Source organism: Cygnus atratus, chromosome 18 (assembly GCF_013377495.2).
Source record: "Cygnus atratus isolate AKBS03 ecotype Queensland, Australia chromosome 18, CAtr_DNAZoo_HiC_assembly, whole genome shotgun sequence".
NCBI lineage: Eukaryota > Metazoa > Chordata > Aves > Anseriformes > Anatidae > Cygnus > Cygnus atratus.
Window position 1 is genome coordinate 6,611,462 of NC_066379.1, and position 19,009 is coordinate 6,630,470.

The 19,009-nt window shown below is 43.8% G+C and overlaps 1 protein-coding gene across 2 annotated transcripts in view; it reads left to right on the forward strand.

Moving 5' to 3' along the window:
* The first annotated feature begins 4,591 nt into the window (after positions 1 to 4,591).
* The window catches only part of ABCC3 (ATP binding cassette subfamily C member 3), a 48,385-nt gene continuing 33,967 nt past the window's right edge, over positions 4,592 to 19,009 (forward strand). The window contains exons 1-2 of one of the 2 annotated variants that reach the window (XM_035558802.2): positions 4,592 to 4,696; positions 18,324 to 18,500. In XM_035558802.2, coding sequence (XP_035414695.1) covers positions 4,667 to 4,696; positions 18,324 to 18,500 — 207 coding nt within the window. In that variant the 5' untranslated portion in view covers positions 4,592 to 4,666. The remainder of the gene's footprint in view (positions 4,697 to 18,323; positions 18,501 to 19,009) is intronic. The other variant, XM_050714372.1, reaches the window with a different exon arrangement.

Consider the following 19,009-nt stretch of genomic DNA (forward strand, 5'->3'; position numbering starts at 1 on the left):
CCTGAATAGATTATCTTTCAGTACCTATTTAATAGTGCAACCAAAGACCCCTAAGCTCCATCTGGAAAATAAAAAGGACAGTTAAACCACTTAATTACTTATTGTGCTAACAATTACTTTGCAGAAAGAGAAGGTAGATTCCAGCTGTTCTTGGGAAAATCAAGAAGGAGTTAATGTTGGAGTCATTCTACAAATTAAAAATGCTGCAGAGGACAGCATGTGCTGAGCTGAGACAGGCGAAGGCAGCACAGAGCTTCTCTGCTGGGTGTCACCATCCCAGCGTGGCCGAGGGCCAGTGACAACTCCCTGTTCATTCAAACAAAGCAGGACCCCGCGTTCATAGTGGGATTCCTGCAGCCACCGTGACTTCTGTGAGCCCGTTTTGTGGTGAAATCCTGAATGGCTCCAGCCCATTAAAACTAGGAGAGGCTTACAGGGTGGCCAAGCTGGCAGGGGGAGAGGATAACCTGCGGCAAGCATGTTGGGGGCTGAAGTAGGGTAGTTTGGCCCCAGTAAGCTCGAGTGTCATGTGCTGCTTGTCTGTGGCTGTTTGTTCATCACTTCAATCTCCTTCTGCGGCTAAACCGCCCACAAACTGAGGTGTGTTACACCTGCCATGGGTTTAATTAACTTCTTTAGGCACTTAACAGTATGTATGTGAAATTATCTAAAATGGGACAGAGACACCCAGTGCCTTCAGAGTTCAGCTGCTTGCAGCTGGAGCAGCTTGAGGATCACTTTGGGGCGATCTGGATGGTTCTCAGCACGTCTGGGTTCTTCTGCTCATTGCTCACAGGGGAAAAATGTGGGAGCACTCACAGAACAGGGGAGGATGGCATTACACGCAGCGTCCTGGAGGAGTCATGAGTACACCATTTTCTCTTTTAACAGAGCACTGGGCGGATCCCACCTCACCCCAGAGCTAACAGGAGGACTTTACAAGGCAGCTGGAGGCCAAATGTGGCGTGGTCCCCCTCCCAGCGCTGGCTCTCCAGGGAAGTGCCACCTCTGTGATTCCAGCCAGGGGAAAGGTCTTGCCTTCTGCTCCTACAAAGCCACCCAGCTGATAAATGCCCCAAAGCAAAGGGTGAAGCTGTGAGTAAAAGCTGGGGGCTGCATATTCCCAGCCTGCTCCCTCATCTGTTTTATTATGGGACTTCTAAACTGGCCATTGTGCTTTCCAGAAAGAAAGAAATTAAAGTCAAATCCTTTGCTGCTAGAAGAAAACACTATAAGCAACACCGCTGATATTTTCAGGGAAAAAAAAAAAAAAAAAAAAAGACCTTCAGCTACTCATGCAGTGTTGACTTTAAGCAGTTTGTTGCAAGTCCACATCTTACTTGTTAAAACAAGGTGTCATCCTCTTTCTTAACAAGTAAATGTATAGGGCCGTGCTGTAAATGTTGCTATAGTGGCCTGTTTTTCCTATCATACGTGACACCTCTGAAGGTCTCAGAAAGGGAATTTCTCTGCTGTTCAGCAGAAAATGAAGGTGATATTTGGAGTCAACTAAAAGTAAAACTGTAACTCCCAGAGCTCAAGCCCTCCCCAGCCCTCACCCCTGAAAGTCCTTCTTTATGCTGATTTCCTTGAGAGTAGGTCACACTTCGCTTTTAGGGCCTGGCAACTCATCATGAGATGAGGGTTTGAAGAGGTGCCTGCCTTTTACCTGGCACTATGCTTACGCAAGTGGCTTTTCTCTCAGGGTACCTCCTTTCTGCCCGGCAATCACTCTAGTTTATAGCTAACCTGCTTCTGTGTGGCCTTGGGTGTGCCTTTTAGGTCTTTCATGATTGTGCTGATTTTGAACACTTGCCCTACAAGTTAGCAGGTGAAAAGTCCTTTTACCATGCAGCTGCCATGGAAAAAAGGATGCAAATACATTAATGAATGAACTCAGATCTGATCTTGCCACTCCCCGGAATAAACGTATGGTGAGGAAAAGTGAGTTCGTGACCTTCCTGACATTCATACAAAAGGTGCCATTGCATTTTGCCTGCGTTTTGGGGAACATCACAGGAGTGATTACATGTTCTAGGTACATCCATCTTCCTTCCCATCATCAAAAGGAAATGGGACCAAAGAGAGCTGCCTGTGATAGTGCTTCAGGCTCTGCTTTGCAGCAGGTTCAGCAAAATCTTTCACTATAGTCCTTCCCAGGAGCTTTTAAGCTTCCCCTCCATCTTATCTGTCTGATTGTTTAATATTTCTTTCATTCCTGATTTTGATTTTTTTTTTCTTCTCTGCCATTTTTTTTTTTTTTGCCAGACAGCACCTGGAAGTCAGTAACCACACTGCAAAGTCGGCAGGGTCTGCTGTGAGGTCCTCCAGTCCTTGAGCTCTGGAGGGGCACAAGAGGTGAGCTGACACCCCCGTTGCACCCACTCAGCAGAACTATCCCTCTTTAATGGCATGAGCCGCTACCAAAGGCAGAAACTGCCCACCACAAACTAGGAAATGAAGCAAAAGGCAGAATCATCTATACCACCTAATTTAGAATCCTGTTAGACCCAAGGAAAAACCTTGATACAGGACCTTTCCCTACAGATCTGGTGGAGCAATTCTTCTGAAGTCAATATCTTAATCAGGGATTAAGGCACATAGCATATATCAATGGAACCGTACAGTACACTGATAAAATAAACCTCTCCCCTCCTGCACACACAGCCTATGGTAACTGTTCTTGAGGTACCCTTTTACCTGCGACATCTCGTAATGTTAAAGCCAATCTTAATTTAGGACAAGTTTCTAAACTTCACAAAATTGCAGGGGAGGATATTTAAAGAACCACAAAGGAGAACTCCCAGCTATTACTGACTTTCCTTTAAACTTTCACTATGAACAAACACTGAACTGAAGTTTCTATGTATTTGCAAATAGAGAAGATTTGCAAAGAGAACACATGGTGTCCTTCAAGATCTCGCTCACACAGTTGGCTAGGGTTCCTGTAAGTATTCCTTGAGAAGGTTGTAATGTGATTGTGCTGATTAGCCTGGATCAGTCTGAGATTTCAAATTTTGCAGGCAAACACCCAAGAATCTAATATTGGGTGAGATCTTATCTTGCTATAATAGTAAGTTCAGTCACTTCTACAGTAAAAAATAACTGTGTCCCTTTAGCCAGATTGTAGTAAATGGCTAGAACAAATGCTTAGCACTGTTCGATGAAAGCATTTGGCTTTCTCCAATAATACCACCTCCAGTGGGTATCAAACCTAGTGTCAATGGTCCAGGCATAAAAGATTAGCATATTTTTTTTCTTTAGAAAGGAAATATTTGGGGTGCACAGCAATTACGGGCTTCTCATATTTCTTCCCTCTTTTGAACATTTTTGATGACAGCCTTCTGCTTGATGGTTCTTCACCATGGACACTGGAACTCCTAAGATATTTAAGTAGATTTGTGACAACAGGGTGATTTGGGTGAGATGATGATATTGGACCAGATGCTACAGCAAGCAGGTCAACAAACAGCAGGTGCTGGAAGACCAATAATGCTGAAGGACAAGTCCTGTCCAAGAGGAAAGCAAACAGTGTTCTTTCATTGTGAGGAAGTAAAAGCGAGGTTGTGTACAAGGTGCACTACAAAATCTATTAGTTACACATATATGTGAAATTTATTGACTGGAAACTTTTAAAATAGAGCCACACCACTGCTTCAGCCTAATGTCTACAGAGGATGCAATTAGCATGAAAGAAGTGGCTGCAGATAGACTATAATTTAGGTACTTGCAGAAGTGGCCAGGCTTAAATGTAGCTTGGAGAACTCTTGATTTCTGTTAGCAGGATACCAGAGAGGCTAGGCTACAGCCAAGCTGGAAAAACAAAACAAACAACAACAACAAAAACTAGGGAACTAAGGCCATTTTCCTGAAATTCCAGACATCCATGACTAAGTGTACACCACTGTTTATGAACAGCCATCTGTTCTCTCCTGTCCAGCAGCACCCTTGGTTTCAGAGCTGTGTGGCAGGGGCTGCTAGTGAAGCACAGGTCTCGGGTCTGGGTTTGCTGCTCCCTCATTGCACCTTTGGTCCCGCTGAGGTAACCACACTCCAAGCCTTTCTAGAGAAGAGACACAGAGTGTCTCCAAGATGTAAATGTTGACCTGAGCAGCCTGAATGGTCGGACATGGGCAGCCGCAAACCCAGGAGGCCAGCTGACATTCCTGGGTGACCGGGGACATGAGCAAGCCCTCAGCCCTCTCTCTGCTTGCCAATATCCCCCTTCAAGAGCAGACCCTATTTATCTCCACAGGTGGCACAGAACAAGGAAAATGTCTTCCTGGGGGTTCGGTCCTTCCATTGGGAGGTCACCCTTGCAGAGCCAGAAGCCCCACACTGGCAGCAGTGCCTGCCTTTCAGTGCCCAGAGCCCCGTGCCCACAAGGGGAGACCTGGCACCGTCTCCCCGACCAGAGTGGGCGCAGGGCGGGGTGCCTGAGGCGGCCTCGCCGAGGTGACAAAGGCCGGGCCGGCGCCTCCCGGCCTGAGGGGGCGAGGGCAGCAGGGCGAAGCCATGGCGCCTCCCGCCTCCGCCAGGGAGGGCGGGCCGGGGCTCGCCGGGCCCGCACCTCCCCGCCCCCGGCCCGCCCAGGAGGGCCGGAGCCGGCTTCTCCCGCTGCCCGGCGTGGGCCTGGAGGAGAGGCTCGGTTCCCCTTGCCGCGGCCATGGAGGTGTTCTGCGGGTCCCGCTTCTGGGTAAGCAGCGCGCCCGGCGCTCCGAGGAGAGGAGCGGGGGCCGGGCTGGCAGCAGGCCACCGAGGAGCGGGGGGCTCCCGGGCAAGTGGGCGTTGTGCTCCCCGGCCTCGGGGGTCCCTGCTGAGGGTGGGCGGCACTCCCGTGGGGCTCCTAACGGGGCTTTCGTGCCCTCTTTGCATCCTCAGCAGCCCCTTTCCGTGGGCTTGCCCTGCCGAGCTTGCCCAGCGCTGGGGCTGGTCACAGCTCTTGTTTGGGCTTCAGAGAAGGGGCGAGACCCTGTCTTGCACCTCTGCCAAAAGCTGAACTTCATATTGATGCCCCTGGTTGTTGCTTTCTCCGAAGGTCCTGTGTTGGTGTTGCTGATGTCCGTCAGAGTGCTGCCTGCCAAGCGCCTTGTTGCTGAAGGGTGGTGGGCTCCTGGCAGCTGAGGGTGGTCGCAAGGCTCGCAGGATTGCGGTGACTTGAGTTAGACACTGGAGCCTTCAGCCTTTTGGAAAGGCTGCTTGGAGCAGGTGCTGGGGCTGTAAGCAGGAAAGTTTGCAAAGTGCTGCCGTAGCCGTGTGTGCATGCCGGCTGTTGCAAGTGCTCGGTGTGGCGTTTCCCCGCGGTACAGTAACAGCATGCTGTTATTTCTCTCCTGTTCCGTGCAGGCAGACCTTATGAAGTCATGGGGATTTGAGCATGTGTGGAGAACTTGGAACTGCCTTTCAATAAATCATGTTTTTTACATGTTAGTTTGTCTTACATTGACTTAACTCAAGAGGGATTTTTTCCAACAAAAGACCAGCAGGAATGAGGAGTGGCTGGCGACGAAGCTCTTCTTACTAACTGCTAGGAAGGTATTAAAGAGCAACACAAGAGCAACAGGCAATTGGCTCTGAGGTCTTAATGCTGGGCTCTGTCTTCAGATAACTAATTACCTGTTAAAATCTGTCTCAACATTACTTTTTAAAAAGAGGACTTAGGTCCTAAGCCATTGGTTACATTTTTTGTTCAATCTCATATTTCCTTGCCAAGCACACTGCGTGCTCACTGCTACAGCGCTTGGTGGATAAGCTTGCTCAAACAAGTATTTTCACCTCTTATTTCTACTATAAACACTTATAAAACAGGAACAAGCACAAACAGACCAACACTGCTTGCTAGCTATTGACTGCCAGGAGAAGCTTGTCTTAGCTTCTCAAGGAAGGCTTGCAGTGCAACTTCTGTTGGTGCTGAAAGCTTCTGATAACTATTTATTGATACATTACTGTAAAATGTTCCAGCAGTTATGCAGGTTTTGAGTACTTCAGTTCTGTGCTTTGTGCAGCAGTGTTACATAGTAGCCTTTGCTATCTTTTTTGTAATGTTGCCAAGGCTTTTCAACACAAAATTTACGGAAAGTAATATAAAGGTAATCCAGATAAGGGGTTTTAATTAATAAACACTTCTGTATAGCCTAAATGATGATGAGATCTGAATAAGTTTAATAAAACATAAATAGTGATAAAAAAATATATACCTTCTGTCTTGCTAGAAGTAATAGCACAAATATGATTAACACCAGTTAATCTGGAACATGGCTGAAACATGGTAGTTCGGATTAGCAGAGGAATGCATTTTCCATCCAAGTCTGTAAAGGAAGGTGTCAGGTGTGTTACAAGGCTCTCCAGAAACTTCTTTGTGTAATTATCACATCCTTATACATAAACATAAATTATTACTAAAGAATAAAGAGAGACTGGTTGAAAAGTGAAGAGCGGTGTTCCTCAAACAAGGAAATGAAATACTTTCCCTTTCTTTGAGGAGTGCCATTCACCTGAATGTGGAATCTGTGCCTTCAGCACTTGCCGTAGGAGCAGGGTCATGAGTTACTAGGTCATGAGCAGTGTCCAGCTTTTCTTTTAGGTCTCGATGTTGGGCGAGACTCTTCTGGCTAAATCCACTCAATCACTGCTGCATCAAAGTCCAGTAGTCTCTTGGATTCAACAGGATCTGTCGCCTTCTTTTGATAAAATATTCTGCTGGCTGATGAACACTATTACTGTTCAGCTTACTGTGATTTCATACTTCAAAGACATGGTCCTTTATTCCAGTTACTCCAGTAATAGAAACATGTTTTGTCAAACTTAAATTTTGGTTCCTCATCATCTTATTCTATGTACCTGGCTTTCGGACTCTGGGGAAGAGTTTCTACGGAAGGAAGCTTTGACTTCTTGTTGCCCTGCAGTGTCAACATTGGCATTATTTATGAGATGGTAAGCCAGTGATGAATAATGGGCAAAATACTTGGTCTGGAGTTGTTTAGTCAGAACAACCTTACATCTGCCGAATTGTTTTTTAAAAATGCTACCCAATAACTTTGATGGGATGGAACAGGCGACCCAGTGACCAGCAAACTAGACTCAGTAGCCAGGAGTCTTATCCTATATTTTCGGTAGCCAGGGGCATTTTCCCTGTTAACAGGAGGTGTATGCAGTGAACTGATTTTATGAGAGAGGTTGTAAGTGATGGCCATGAAGATGAGCCTGCAGTCACCTTGAAACGATTTGCTTTGCAAATGCACCGTTCAATAAAAAAAAAGGCACCCTTTTGAAAGATGTCCACAGAAGTTGGGGTTTTCTGTTCTGTTGTACACTTTAAGAGGGGAGATCAGAGTGAAAGACAGTGCACATGTGCACATAAACTAATGGTGTACATAAACTAATGGTGTTCAGCCTTGCAGTTCAGATCAAGGCTTTGATAAAATGTGAACTAGTTTTAATGTTCACTTTTTCATAGCTGGTGAACTTCGACTCCTTCCCCGTATTTTGTCAAATAAACTGGATATTTTTGGAAGCTGAATGGCAAACTGGTGTCAGTTTTAAAACTGTTTCGAGCAAAAGGAAACATGATCTTCCAATTTAAACAGTTCTTCATTTTGGAGTTTAAACCAGCTACAATAGTTTCTTGTTAAAAGGAGGTCAGAATCAAAACAAAACAGTTCAGAGTTAGCTCGTGAAAATATTTAGTTTGAGCTAAATCAACTTTAAGAGGTGATTGACTTATTTTGGGTTTTTTGGCTTATCAAAAGTGTTAAGTTTTCAACTCTTCACCCTGATGCAGGGCGGGGAATTTTGCTGGAAATGTCGAGGGGCTGGCTTTTTGTGTTTGTACAGAGGTAAAATAATTTCCTGTTCAACCCATTTTAGAAATGAAAAAATAAAGAAAACACTCTTGGTCACGTTAGGAATTTATGAAAGCTTCTGGCTTCTAGCTACTGCTGTACCTGTTGAACATGTAATCAATGATTGCAATTGATTGAATCAAACATGCAATACAAATACAGATTATATATACAAGAGAAGCAACCAGAACGTTTTATTTTCAAAAGGCAGTATGAGCAATCTCATGATCTGAACACTTAGAAATACACTGTATACTTAACCTGAGAATTAGAAGCTAGTTGTCGATATCACCTGGCTGTATTCCCATGCTAAATGCCTTTCGGGAAGAGGCAAATGTGATAGCACACACCTATGGACCATCTTGTGTGGGTGTGTTATTTATTATTGTTTGCAATTACCTCCTGTTTTATTGTGTCACATATTTACTGCTGGAATGATGTGCCAGTTAATGTGACCCACAATCTCTGTACCGGAGAAGCAGACACTGCTGAATTATTGCTTTGTTGCTTGTGTCGTCTGCTGCAGTGGGATGCGAGTGGTTCCTCCCAGAAGTGAACAGGGTGGTCTCCCAGGGGGAGTTCAGCTGCAGGAGTGTTTTGGCCAGGCAACGGAACGACGTGAGCTTAGAAAAACAAACTGTGCTCCAGTGTACAGACTTGTCTTTCTGTGGCCAGACTCTCTGGGTGTGAACTGGCACTGTGGCTGTTGGAATAAAACACTTCATCTCTGCAGTACTCGGGTATTGTTGGGATGATGGGTTGCATTAACACTGTAACCAACAAACAGTCTGTGCATAGGCCTAAGGAGGAGCTTCTTTTTTCTTATTTTTTCAGCACAAAAAGGACAAGTGATATAGTACCTCAAATGAGAGACCACAGCTTCTAGTCAGTTGTCAGTGAGATCCGGGCTTGTTCTTTTTGATACTGCTTAGCCCGTAGAGCTCGGTTTTCTCAGCTGCATGTGTCTTGGTATCCTGACATCTGTCTCTTTTTTTCTGTCCCACGTGGAGTGCTGTCTCACTCTGCATCCAGAGGCTCTTGAGTAATTCAACAGGAAGTTGCAGCAACTTTCGAAAGTAAACAATACCTCAGACTTGTCTTTGAGAGAGTCTCATATATCAGAGCACAAGCACCCCTTTAACCTTTATGTTTGCAGATAGTCCTTCACTTTGAATCATTGTGTGAAATTTTGTTGGGTTTGGACTAAATGTCGTGCTGTTCCCTGGAAATGCAGCTTCCTGCTCTGTTAGTTAACAGTGCCACCCTTCTCCCCTCTGCATAATTTCCCTTCTTGCTTCCTCATGTATCATGCTTACGTTTCTTTTTTTCAGTTCAGGATGACTTAGAATAGCTGTAGGAGGGGAAAAATGCATCTTTCAAGGGAGATGACAAACAACGTGCTCGTAACACGTGTACAAGTTTATTAAAACAAAAAAACTTACGTTATATGGCCCTGAATTAATAATAAAGCCTAGCATTTCAATTATTCTGTTGCTGTTTCAACTAAGCTAGTTCCAGCAGAGGAAGAATGAAGCGAAAGGTGGTAGCAGGTCATTGCAAAGGGGAGATTAAGCAGTAGGGTGGCATCATCCGGACTGGCTGTTCTGTATACATCAGCTTCCCCTTCTGCCACACTGTAATAAACACAGAAAGTTCAGTGTTTATAGATACTTTAAGATGACACAGACCTGCACATAATTTTTATTAACTGCATTCACTTTCAGATAGCAGAGTCCCAATTACATAAATCTCTTCACAAACTATCGTGTCGGGTGTCTGTGTTCTGTCTTGTGTTAGGTTGGCGATCAAAATCGGTGACTTGAGTGGTCTCTTCAGACATCAGGTCTGCGAAGTTATTCTCTCGCAAAGGGTGGTGGTAACATCCTGAACTTAAAAGCAATTGAGTGCGCATGCTTAAACCTTCAAAGGATATTAAGATTATTGAACTGACTTGAATGGAAGCTGTTATTAAATGATATGGGCATCAGATTCTGCAATGTCAAGAGAAGTATAAATATTTGTTATTAGATCTGGAGTATTAGCAGGGACCTGTTACCATTCATCTGTGCATAAACATAGTAATAGACCGTATTCGAATCTGTCTGGAAAAGACAAAGTCTGGATTTGAAACTTGTGAGCAAAACTTAGTGCCAGTGAAAGCTGCCAATATCAAGGATTTGTGGAGTCCCTCAGTGACGGTTGCCAATTAATGAAGCTCATGAAAATGACATTTGTTGCAGTGGAATATGTGAATGTGATTGCTCATGTTTTTAAAGGAAATGGGCGATTGCCATTTCCTTCAAACCAGCATGCTGACAGGGCAAAGATCAGGGCAGTCCTCAGTGCCCAGGTGCACTGCTGCTTTGTGGGAGATGCTTCCAAAAGGCACTTTGGTCACAAAGCCTCACTTGTCCTTCCCTTCTGTGGGGTTTTGGGGTTGGGCCAGTAAAACTTGAGGGAGCCTCAGGGTGGAGCAGGTATGGAACTGGGATCCTGTTGTAGAGAGGCAAGGTCCCACCTTGCTTTGAATGTGAATTAAAGCCCCACAAGGCGACTCTCTATCTGTAGCAAATACCAAGGTCAGATATGTTCGTCAGCTTTTGACACAGCTGTTTCTCCCTGGTCACAGCTCTGACTTTTTAGTTTAAGTGACGCAGCCAGTACGTACAAGCTGAAGGGGTCGAGACTTAGGAGTTCTATAAAGTTTGCCTCCTGAGAAAAAAATATTTGAAATTAAATATAGCGTACTTGAGGAGCTCCTTAAAATGGAGTTCATTTAATCACTACAGTTAAGAGTATAAAGCGTTTTAAGATGGGGCTAACTTACCTGGTAGGCAATTTGCTATGCTACTGTAGATATAGTCCTTTCCTTTCTATGCACGTAAATCTGTAATATATTAAAATGAAGAGGCTCTTACTGTTTAAAATTTAATTTAAAAAAATTCCTTTGAGAAACCTATTAAACAGGATCTTTGATTTTTCCAGTGAGCTAATGCTCCATTTGTCTCCTGATACTGCCGCGAATATGATGGGCCATTATCCAGTCACACGTTATTTGGCAGAGCTGAAGGACAGCATAGCAGGCAAGCAGCCAGAGGAACGCATTTATGCTTTTACACAACCAACAGCCTTGCTTCTGTCTTGGGCCTGTGTGAACTGGCACCTCGTCCCTGTGCTAATGTGACGGCAGCATGAGGGGCAAAGTCAATGCAGTAGAACTTAGATCCTTTGCAGTAATATCACGTGTTGGTGTCATAAAGCTTTGAATCAGAACACAGTAAGGAATGAGGGAAGGGGGAGGAGAAAAAACGTTTCACAAGAGTTGTCCTGAATTTCAAAGTCATTTGGTTTCAGAAATAACGACTTATTTTTCTTTTCCAAAATTTCTCAGAATACAGAAATACATTTGATGCCTATGCAATTAAAAAATGTATAATCCTCATTTCTTCCTTTTCCCCCAGTTGAATTACACGTATTTTAGAATCTCCCCCTTCTCCTACACACACAGTTTTCTTCCTCTTTCATTTCCTTTTGCTATTATGTATATTTGGAAACATGGGAAAATCAAAGGGAAAAATTCTCTGCATTCTGCATATCATCTTTCTATTACAGACATGGGAGGTGAGAGCAGGCAGTGGAACAAAAAGCATTAAAAAAAAAAAAAGAAAAACTTTAGGCTTTTATTTTTGTTTCCTTTGAAAAAGCAAGATATGTTCTCTGGGGAAATAGTTTACTATCGGAAGTTCTGTTGAATAGAAAATTGTGGTCATTAGCAATCTTCATATGTAGCAACACTATATTGTCTGCTTCTTTTTTCCATTTTTTTTTCTCTTGCCCCAGTACAGAGTTGGTACCTCTTGCTTAAATGTTGGTGACCTGAAAAAAATCACTTTCCATGTCTAAGCCTCTTTGTGGCAAAGTGTGCAAGTTCTGCCTTGTTTGGGTATTTGGTGTGTCGTTATTGTAAGCATTTAGCAATTGAGCCTTTGCTGTCTTACAGAAATTCTTTAACGATGGCACTCCTCTTCATATCAGCACTTCCTGGGCAGGTTCAGTTGCAGGATGTTTGTATAGATCATAGTTAAACATGATTAATTTAGAAATACAGGTTTTCTGGGTGTTGAAAATCAAGTTTTAAGCTTTATGTTCACATTGCTTAGCTGGTGTTGGATAGAAACGCGTGCAATTTGTTTGGGGTAAGACAGCGTACCAGGACAGTTGTGCCTTGGCTCTGATTCTGTGATCAGCATATTCCTTTTCGATAGTCACCTGATTCCATCTTTTCTTTATCTCTGAATTTTTTAACTTCACAACACCGAAGGCCAGCCTCCCCTTTATGAAGAAGGGGAGAGAGTAGTTGAAGAGAGAGAGCATGCATTTCCTGATGGTGATCCATCACCATCACCACCTGTAGTGGTGCTTTGCAAGTTTTTTCTCACTGAAACTACTGTCGTGGTTTTGGGCATTTGCTCTTTTTCTGATTAAAAATGACTGAAATAAGTAGGTCTGCAGACTGAGAGATGGGTACGGTTCATGCAGATTAACCCCAGAAGGCAGGTAGAGTGCAAGTGCTCATCTGTGTTAGGTGAGCCAAGGGCACTTCTGGGAGCGATAAGCCAGGCTTCGTTTTGGCATTAAAGCTCATTAGCACCCAGTGTGGCCTTGCCCTCCAGCCTGCTGCTGGGTTTGACTTCTCTCAGGACTTGGTCTCCCCCAGTGACTGTCACCGCAGGCCGCCATCTCTGCGGCCTACCTTGATTTTTGGTTGTTCAGTCCACAACCATAAGCTACCTTGTACAGGCTATAATCTTGTGCAAGGTTTATTTGATCTCTTAAAATAAGCCACTAAATTTACTGTTGGAAAAGAAAGTTCAGTGTCCCACATGCTGTCCTTCACTAATGTAGATAAGTGTTGCAGTGTGTTTTGTAAACAAAAAACCACTCTGATTATTGCCATACTATTAAAAATGTACTTTCAGCCCCATCTTCTTTCCAAGCAGTGTTGCTCTGGTGTTGCAGTGGAGAATGTCATTGTCTTTTGCCCTGTTTTAAAGGGGGGAAAAAAAAGTTGTTTGTGTAATCACATAAGGGAATTGAGTTGTGCAGTGGTCACTGTGGATTAATGAAGCGTGTTACTCTTTCTGTGCACAAGGGTGAAACTGTTCCTTTGGAAATGCAGATGACTGATCTTGCTCTGAAAAGGCCGTTTGAAACTAGCAGCCTTCTGGAGAAGTGGAGCCGAGAGCTCGTTTGAAATTGTGCTCTAAGCTGATTACTAGAGTTTGCCCTGAAGAGTATACCAGCAGGGAACAAGCAGGGGAGATGGACAGCAGCTAGAAGTGGGAGGTGAGACAGGCTGAGATGAAGCCTGTGCTGTAGTTAAGACTGAGCCCGGATAATTTTTGGTGTTGTAGTTCAGAGCTGTAACTGCAGAGCAGTCCTTGTGCTTGGGAGGACACCGTGCGATAGAGCTGAGAGGAGCCATTGTTATTTTTTTGCCAGGCTGTGCAAGTGAAACTCACTGGCAGGATACTTAATAAATCTAGGGGCAAGAGGGTAAGAAGTCTTCTCTGCATTGAAGTTCTGACTGTCAGTGTGTTCTACACGAGACGCTATTTCCATGTTCGTTTGCTGCAGCGAAGAGTTGTTACTTTCAGTTATTCACTTCCCTTTTCCTGTGTATCTTTGCAGCCAGCTTTCTTTTTTAATCTGATTTTTAATCTTAAATAGCTTACTGACTAGTGATAACTGGCAGAGAATCAATGGTACGGCACATATTAAGCTTGGTACAGTGTGAATGACATCAGCACAGTGGCCTTCACATTCCCAGCAGATAAAGAATGAATTTGTGTTTCCTGCCATTTTTGCAATTCTTCGTGCTGTATAGTATTCTCAGAGAGAAACACGTATTAATTTATCCATTCAGTGAAGATAACTGTTTGAGTTTACAAAAGATATGTCTTCCCTAGGGTTTAGAAGCCTTCCTTTGCAGGCTGTATGAGAAGCATTACTGCAGCATCAGCTGTTTCCTGGGTCAAGCCAGTGTAAGGCACTTTTATTTTAAACTTCTGTGGTAGACTAGGAGTTGGTTTAGACTTTAAACCAAGACCAGAACCACAACTGGTCTTTCTCAGCATGCTCTGTTAATACCATCATTGGGGCTTGGGAAAGGGAGAGACAGGAATTTCACTGCTTGTTTTTCAGTGTAGCTTTAGGCTCTCTGTTTGTTCCCCTGTTTCTTTGAAAGCTGTAAGGGGTGATGTGCAAGAAGCCCAAGATATATTGCTTTGTACAGTTGGTTCCCTTATGGCCATTACCAGTTTTAAAAATGGCCTTTTCAATAGCTGTATTCTATTCCAGAGGGGAAAGTGTAATAGAAAATAGTAAGTATTAGAACAGATTTAATGTTGCTCATGGCTTTCCTTATTGAATATTGTCCTGTAAATCAAGACCGTGTATTTAAAACTGATCACCTAAATGTGAGCCCTGCTGCACAGAGAGGTCATGTTTATCCAAAGATTGTGACTGGAAGGCGGGTATGATGGAAAGATGCTTCAAGGGGCAATGTCCATGACATTCGTAGCTGGCCAGCAGGAAGCCCTACTAATCTGTAGGTTTTATTCTCCAGAAGACCCCTTGTCTGCTGTGAGGCTGTAACAAGCACCTCTAATCTTTTTCCCATGGATGTTGCCGTTACATTCAAGTATCGTTACAGGGTTCAGAAAGCTGTGTGTCCAGGGAGTTCAGTACAGCAGGTTGGTACTTCTGTAATGCTCGTCTCACCAGCAGAGCCTCCAACCAGATCCATGGTACTGCATCCAAGGGAATGCTGCTGCTTACAGACAGTTGCCACTGAGCTCTTTAGTTGCATTGAGGAGCCACGTGGGAGTCACAGGTTATTGCCCTGAAGACTGTGTTGCCTGTGGGGAAGCAAGCTGATGGTAGTTAGCTGTGGTGGAAATGCTAGCTGTTATGGTTTCTCTGGGATGACTTTTCGGAGAAAGTGGTGTTTCCCTGCATGTGCCCCATGTGAAATGCTGGTTCTTGGGTCACCCTTGCTCTGTGTCACCCCAGCCCTGTGTCATGGAGCTGCTTGAAGTGTTTCCAGTGGGTTTTCACTGAAGGGGCCCTGAGGCAGAGCTGTGAAGCACGCAGGGAGGTGAGCAGATCTCAGGACAGCACGGAGCTGTGAGCCGAGGAATGTGTGTGCTAGCCAATTTCAGCGTGTTGGACCTTTCAGCAGCAAGCTCAAAGAGCTCAAACCCAGACAGCCCAAGGTGGGAATTTTTATTCTCAGTCAGAATGGGATGCAGGCAGCATTTAACTTGCCTTGCTTACCAGGACAGAGTTCAGGACAAGCAAAGGCAAAGCCAGGTTAAGGCAGGAGCGTTAAAGATAGGCGTCAGAGAGCTGGTCCCCTCCAGCCCTTGCTTCTTGTGTTTGTTTTGAGGGGTGGAGTTCCATGACTTGGTTGCTGATTTAAAGGGTATTTAGCAATATTTAACAACGTTGGCTTGGTTGGGATAGATTGTCTTGAGCCTTAGTGTCATATTCTGACGCAAAATGAGCTGCTTAGGGTTGGAGTGGATGTTGGGATATATGCTTTCCATGGGGTGATTTATAGCACAAAGTGGAACTGCCAGCTCCATATAAACAGATGCAGCCTGGTAAGAAATGCATCTTTTGGATTCCCAGATTAAAGAAAAAAAATCTAATAATTATTCACATCATGGTGAACAGCATGGCAGTATTGTTCACTACAGTCCAGTCTTAGCAAGAGTTTTGGGGGAAGGAAATAACTGGTGTGGAATTACACTTCTTAAATGTTTTAGGTACTGTATTATAACAGAAGCCCCTCTTACCGTATGCAAGAACGAAAAGAGTCTGCTCTCAGGAAACACCAATTCGTTGAAAGAGGATCTTTTTATGGAAACGGATCTCTTCCAGGAAAGCTTACTGATCTGGTTCAGGGTGGAACTGGACCTGGGAAAGCATTACCGAAAGAGCAGGTAGTCAGGTCTGCCACCTTGGTTGCAGGTTTCTCCTTCGGTCCACACCTCCATTTCTCGAGTGCCATGCAAGCACTGAAGCGGGAGACTCTGGTTGGTCGTGGAGTGGGTGCTGGTTGTACCTTCACGTAATTTTGGAGAGGTTCCACTTTCAGTCTTGGGGATAATTCAGCTGAATTTCAAAATCTTAGATGTTTTCCTAGGACATAATTTTTGTTTTGTGGCCAGCTGTATTTATACGTTCAAAAATGCAAGTCTTTTGCCTAGTTTAAATAAGAGTTAATGAAAACCTTTAAATGGCTTGGCAGCCATACAGTCTGTGTCTTGGATACAATAGTCAGCTTGTGTTCAGTCTGAAGTTAATGGACATCTGGGGCAGCTTCTAGGTGGCTGTCAGACAGAAAGCCATTTCTGGACATCCTGGTCTTATAGGAAAGGTTTAAATTAAGTGTGCCTTTTTTTTTTTTTTTTTCTACAAATGTTCCTGTAAATAGAATCTTTGTTTTATTCTGTGCCCAGTTATTGCTGTTCTCCAGTTTTAATTTTCCCAGGATTTTTTCAAGCAAAAAGAGCAGGAATGCGAACATGCTCAAGACACTGCAAAACCACATTTAATTTAAAGAGGAAATGAGTATTTTATTGAATAAAAGCTGGTAGATAAGTACCAGCTTTAGAACTGAAGAGCCCTTCAGCTCCAAACTTCCTGAGGGCATCTCCTGCTCCAGGCAGGGGAGCTGCTAGGGGGGCTTGTCACATTCAGAGTGTTTTGATGATGCGCCAAAAGTGGGTCCTCCTTAAATGTCATCTTCCTTTTAGAGACCTCCTCATTGGAGGAAAGCACTGAAATAGTTTGAATATGAGGCTGGAGTTTTGTTTGGTTTTGATCTTGTATTTGAATTGCAGTGTAATTGCCTCTGTGTTGTTGATTCAAGACCGAAGTTTCCCCTAGGTCTGGACAAACCCGTTTAGGGAAATTGAAGTGTTTTTATTCCCCTGGCCCACACTGGGTGCTTGTGTGCCTTGAAAGGAGACATTTCTTGTCTGGAGAGATAGTGACCCCGTGGCACTAAAGGGTGCAGTTCGGATGCACAGCCAAGGGATTTGTGCCACCCTCCGCCGCTTCCAGAGGTCTCTGCCATCCGTCTTTCAGTGGTGCCAAAACTGAAGTACTGAGTGACAAAACTGTTAGAGTTCAGCCAAACCGTCCTGCAACCTGCCAAGGCTTTGTAGTTTCATAGTACTTAGGAGCTCCTCTTAAGTGTGTTAAGTGGATGGATGCAGTGATGCATGGCCCTTCTGACAGATCATCGCCAAGATCCAAGGGTTGTAAGCACATCGTGGCTCTTCACTTCTAAAATTAGCCATTGCTTTCAGCATTTGATCTCTTTGGGACTGGTAAAACAAAAGCAGGCTCAGAAATACTTCTTCAGAATTTACATTCAGACTAGTCAGCCCTTCATTTGTAAGGGGTGGGGAGAAGTGGCACGGCTTAACTGAAACATGCCTCTACTGAGAGCTCATACCACAAAATAATTAGGTACCAGTAAGTGATTCTAGTGCAGAGATAAGATATCTGTGGTTCAAGTATGCCTTGGTTTTATCATCTGCTTGTTACTGATACAAGAAAGTAATTTTACATTTCCTGCAAGTAAGTAATTATCTACCACATTGGAGATGACATGTCAGATGGCAAAATGCAAGTTGTGAATTTCCAGTAGATTTGATTAAAAAAAGGCTCCCCTTAGCTATACTGAAATTTCTATTTTAGTTTGAACTTTTATAGCTGTGTGTTTGTATGTGGTGCATTCAAATCCTTAGTTAAAAATTGCGTGAGATTTATGGTGTCCTAGGTTGCTGATGGAAAGCATTTCCTGCAATGCTTTCAAGAAACCCATGTTCCTACTTGCATGTAAAATACATTCCTTTCAACTTTGTTTAGAAAAGGGAAGTAATTATCGTTAGAGGTATATGAGCAAGAACGATGAGATTTTAGTCATAAATGCATTTTTTTTCTAGATAGGCATACTGTTGATCTAAATCTGATTGTTTTCTCCAGTGCTGGACAGTCTTACTGGATGAGTCCTGAAGTCTAGGGTTTTGCCTTGAGAGAAAGCTCTTATTTAGGACCTGCAAAGTCCAGGCTGGGAATGTCTGAGAAATGTTGTAATATCATCACCTGTAACTAAGCTTTAGCAAAGAGACAGAAACGATGAATTTGTATGCTACAGAATGTGTGTCCTGCTCTGAGACAGAGGAGGGCAGAAGTCTGTCTTTTTTTTTAAGCTTTTGCCAGTTTTTATAACTGTACTTAGGCCTTTTACTATAGCAGATTAACCGCAAGCTGTTGGAATAGCTTTTACTAAGGCCATTTGCTAACTCCAGCAGAATCTGGATGCAACTTCCTCAAGCAGATGTTCCAATTGGCAGTGCTTCTGCCTCTCTGTTAATAACTGTCTCATTTTTTTTTCTCCAGGATTCAAATCTTTCGATACACACTGATAATCCAGACCTGACACCATGTTTCCAGAATACCATCCTAGCATGGATTCCTAGCATTTATCTGTGGACTGCCTTACCCTTTTATCTTCTCTACCTAAAGCACTCTAGAAGAGGGTACATCGTGCTTTCCGTGTTGAGCAGGTTCAAGACGGTAAGATGTCTTTGCACTGTTCTGCAAGTAACGTGCAGTTTTTAGTTCATGAGCATTAGTTCAGTGTCAAAGCAAACGCTGCAGGTAGGGTTTAAACAAAATTCTTTCTGGTTTATGGGCGAACTTGCTTATAGGGAACAACAGTGTACGTACAGATTTCTGAGGAGGCATACCAAAGGATAGCTCATCTGCTGGGAAATCCTGCGAGCACACCTTTCTGGGTAGAGTGAGGAGTTTATTATTCTGCAGAAAATAATTCACCCTTCTGGTGAGCCAGCACCACTTAAAGCTGCAAAACAAAGACCTAAAGGTAACTGTAGTGAAAACTTCATCTCCTTGTGAAAATAAGCACAGGAAAGTATTTTTTCAAGCCACTCTACCCACTTAACAGTTTTGTGATTTGTCTGCATCTTGTGCCTAAGAGATGGCTGATGTCAACAGTTCCTCTGGTTTATAAATGGCTAGGTCTAAGGAAAGCAAGCAAGTCACTTCCCATAGACCATGAGAGA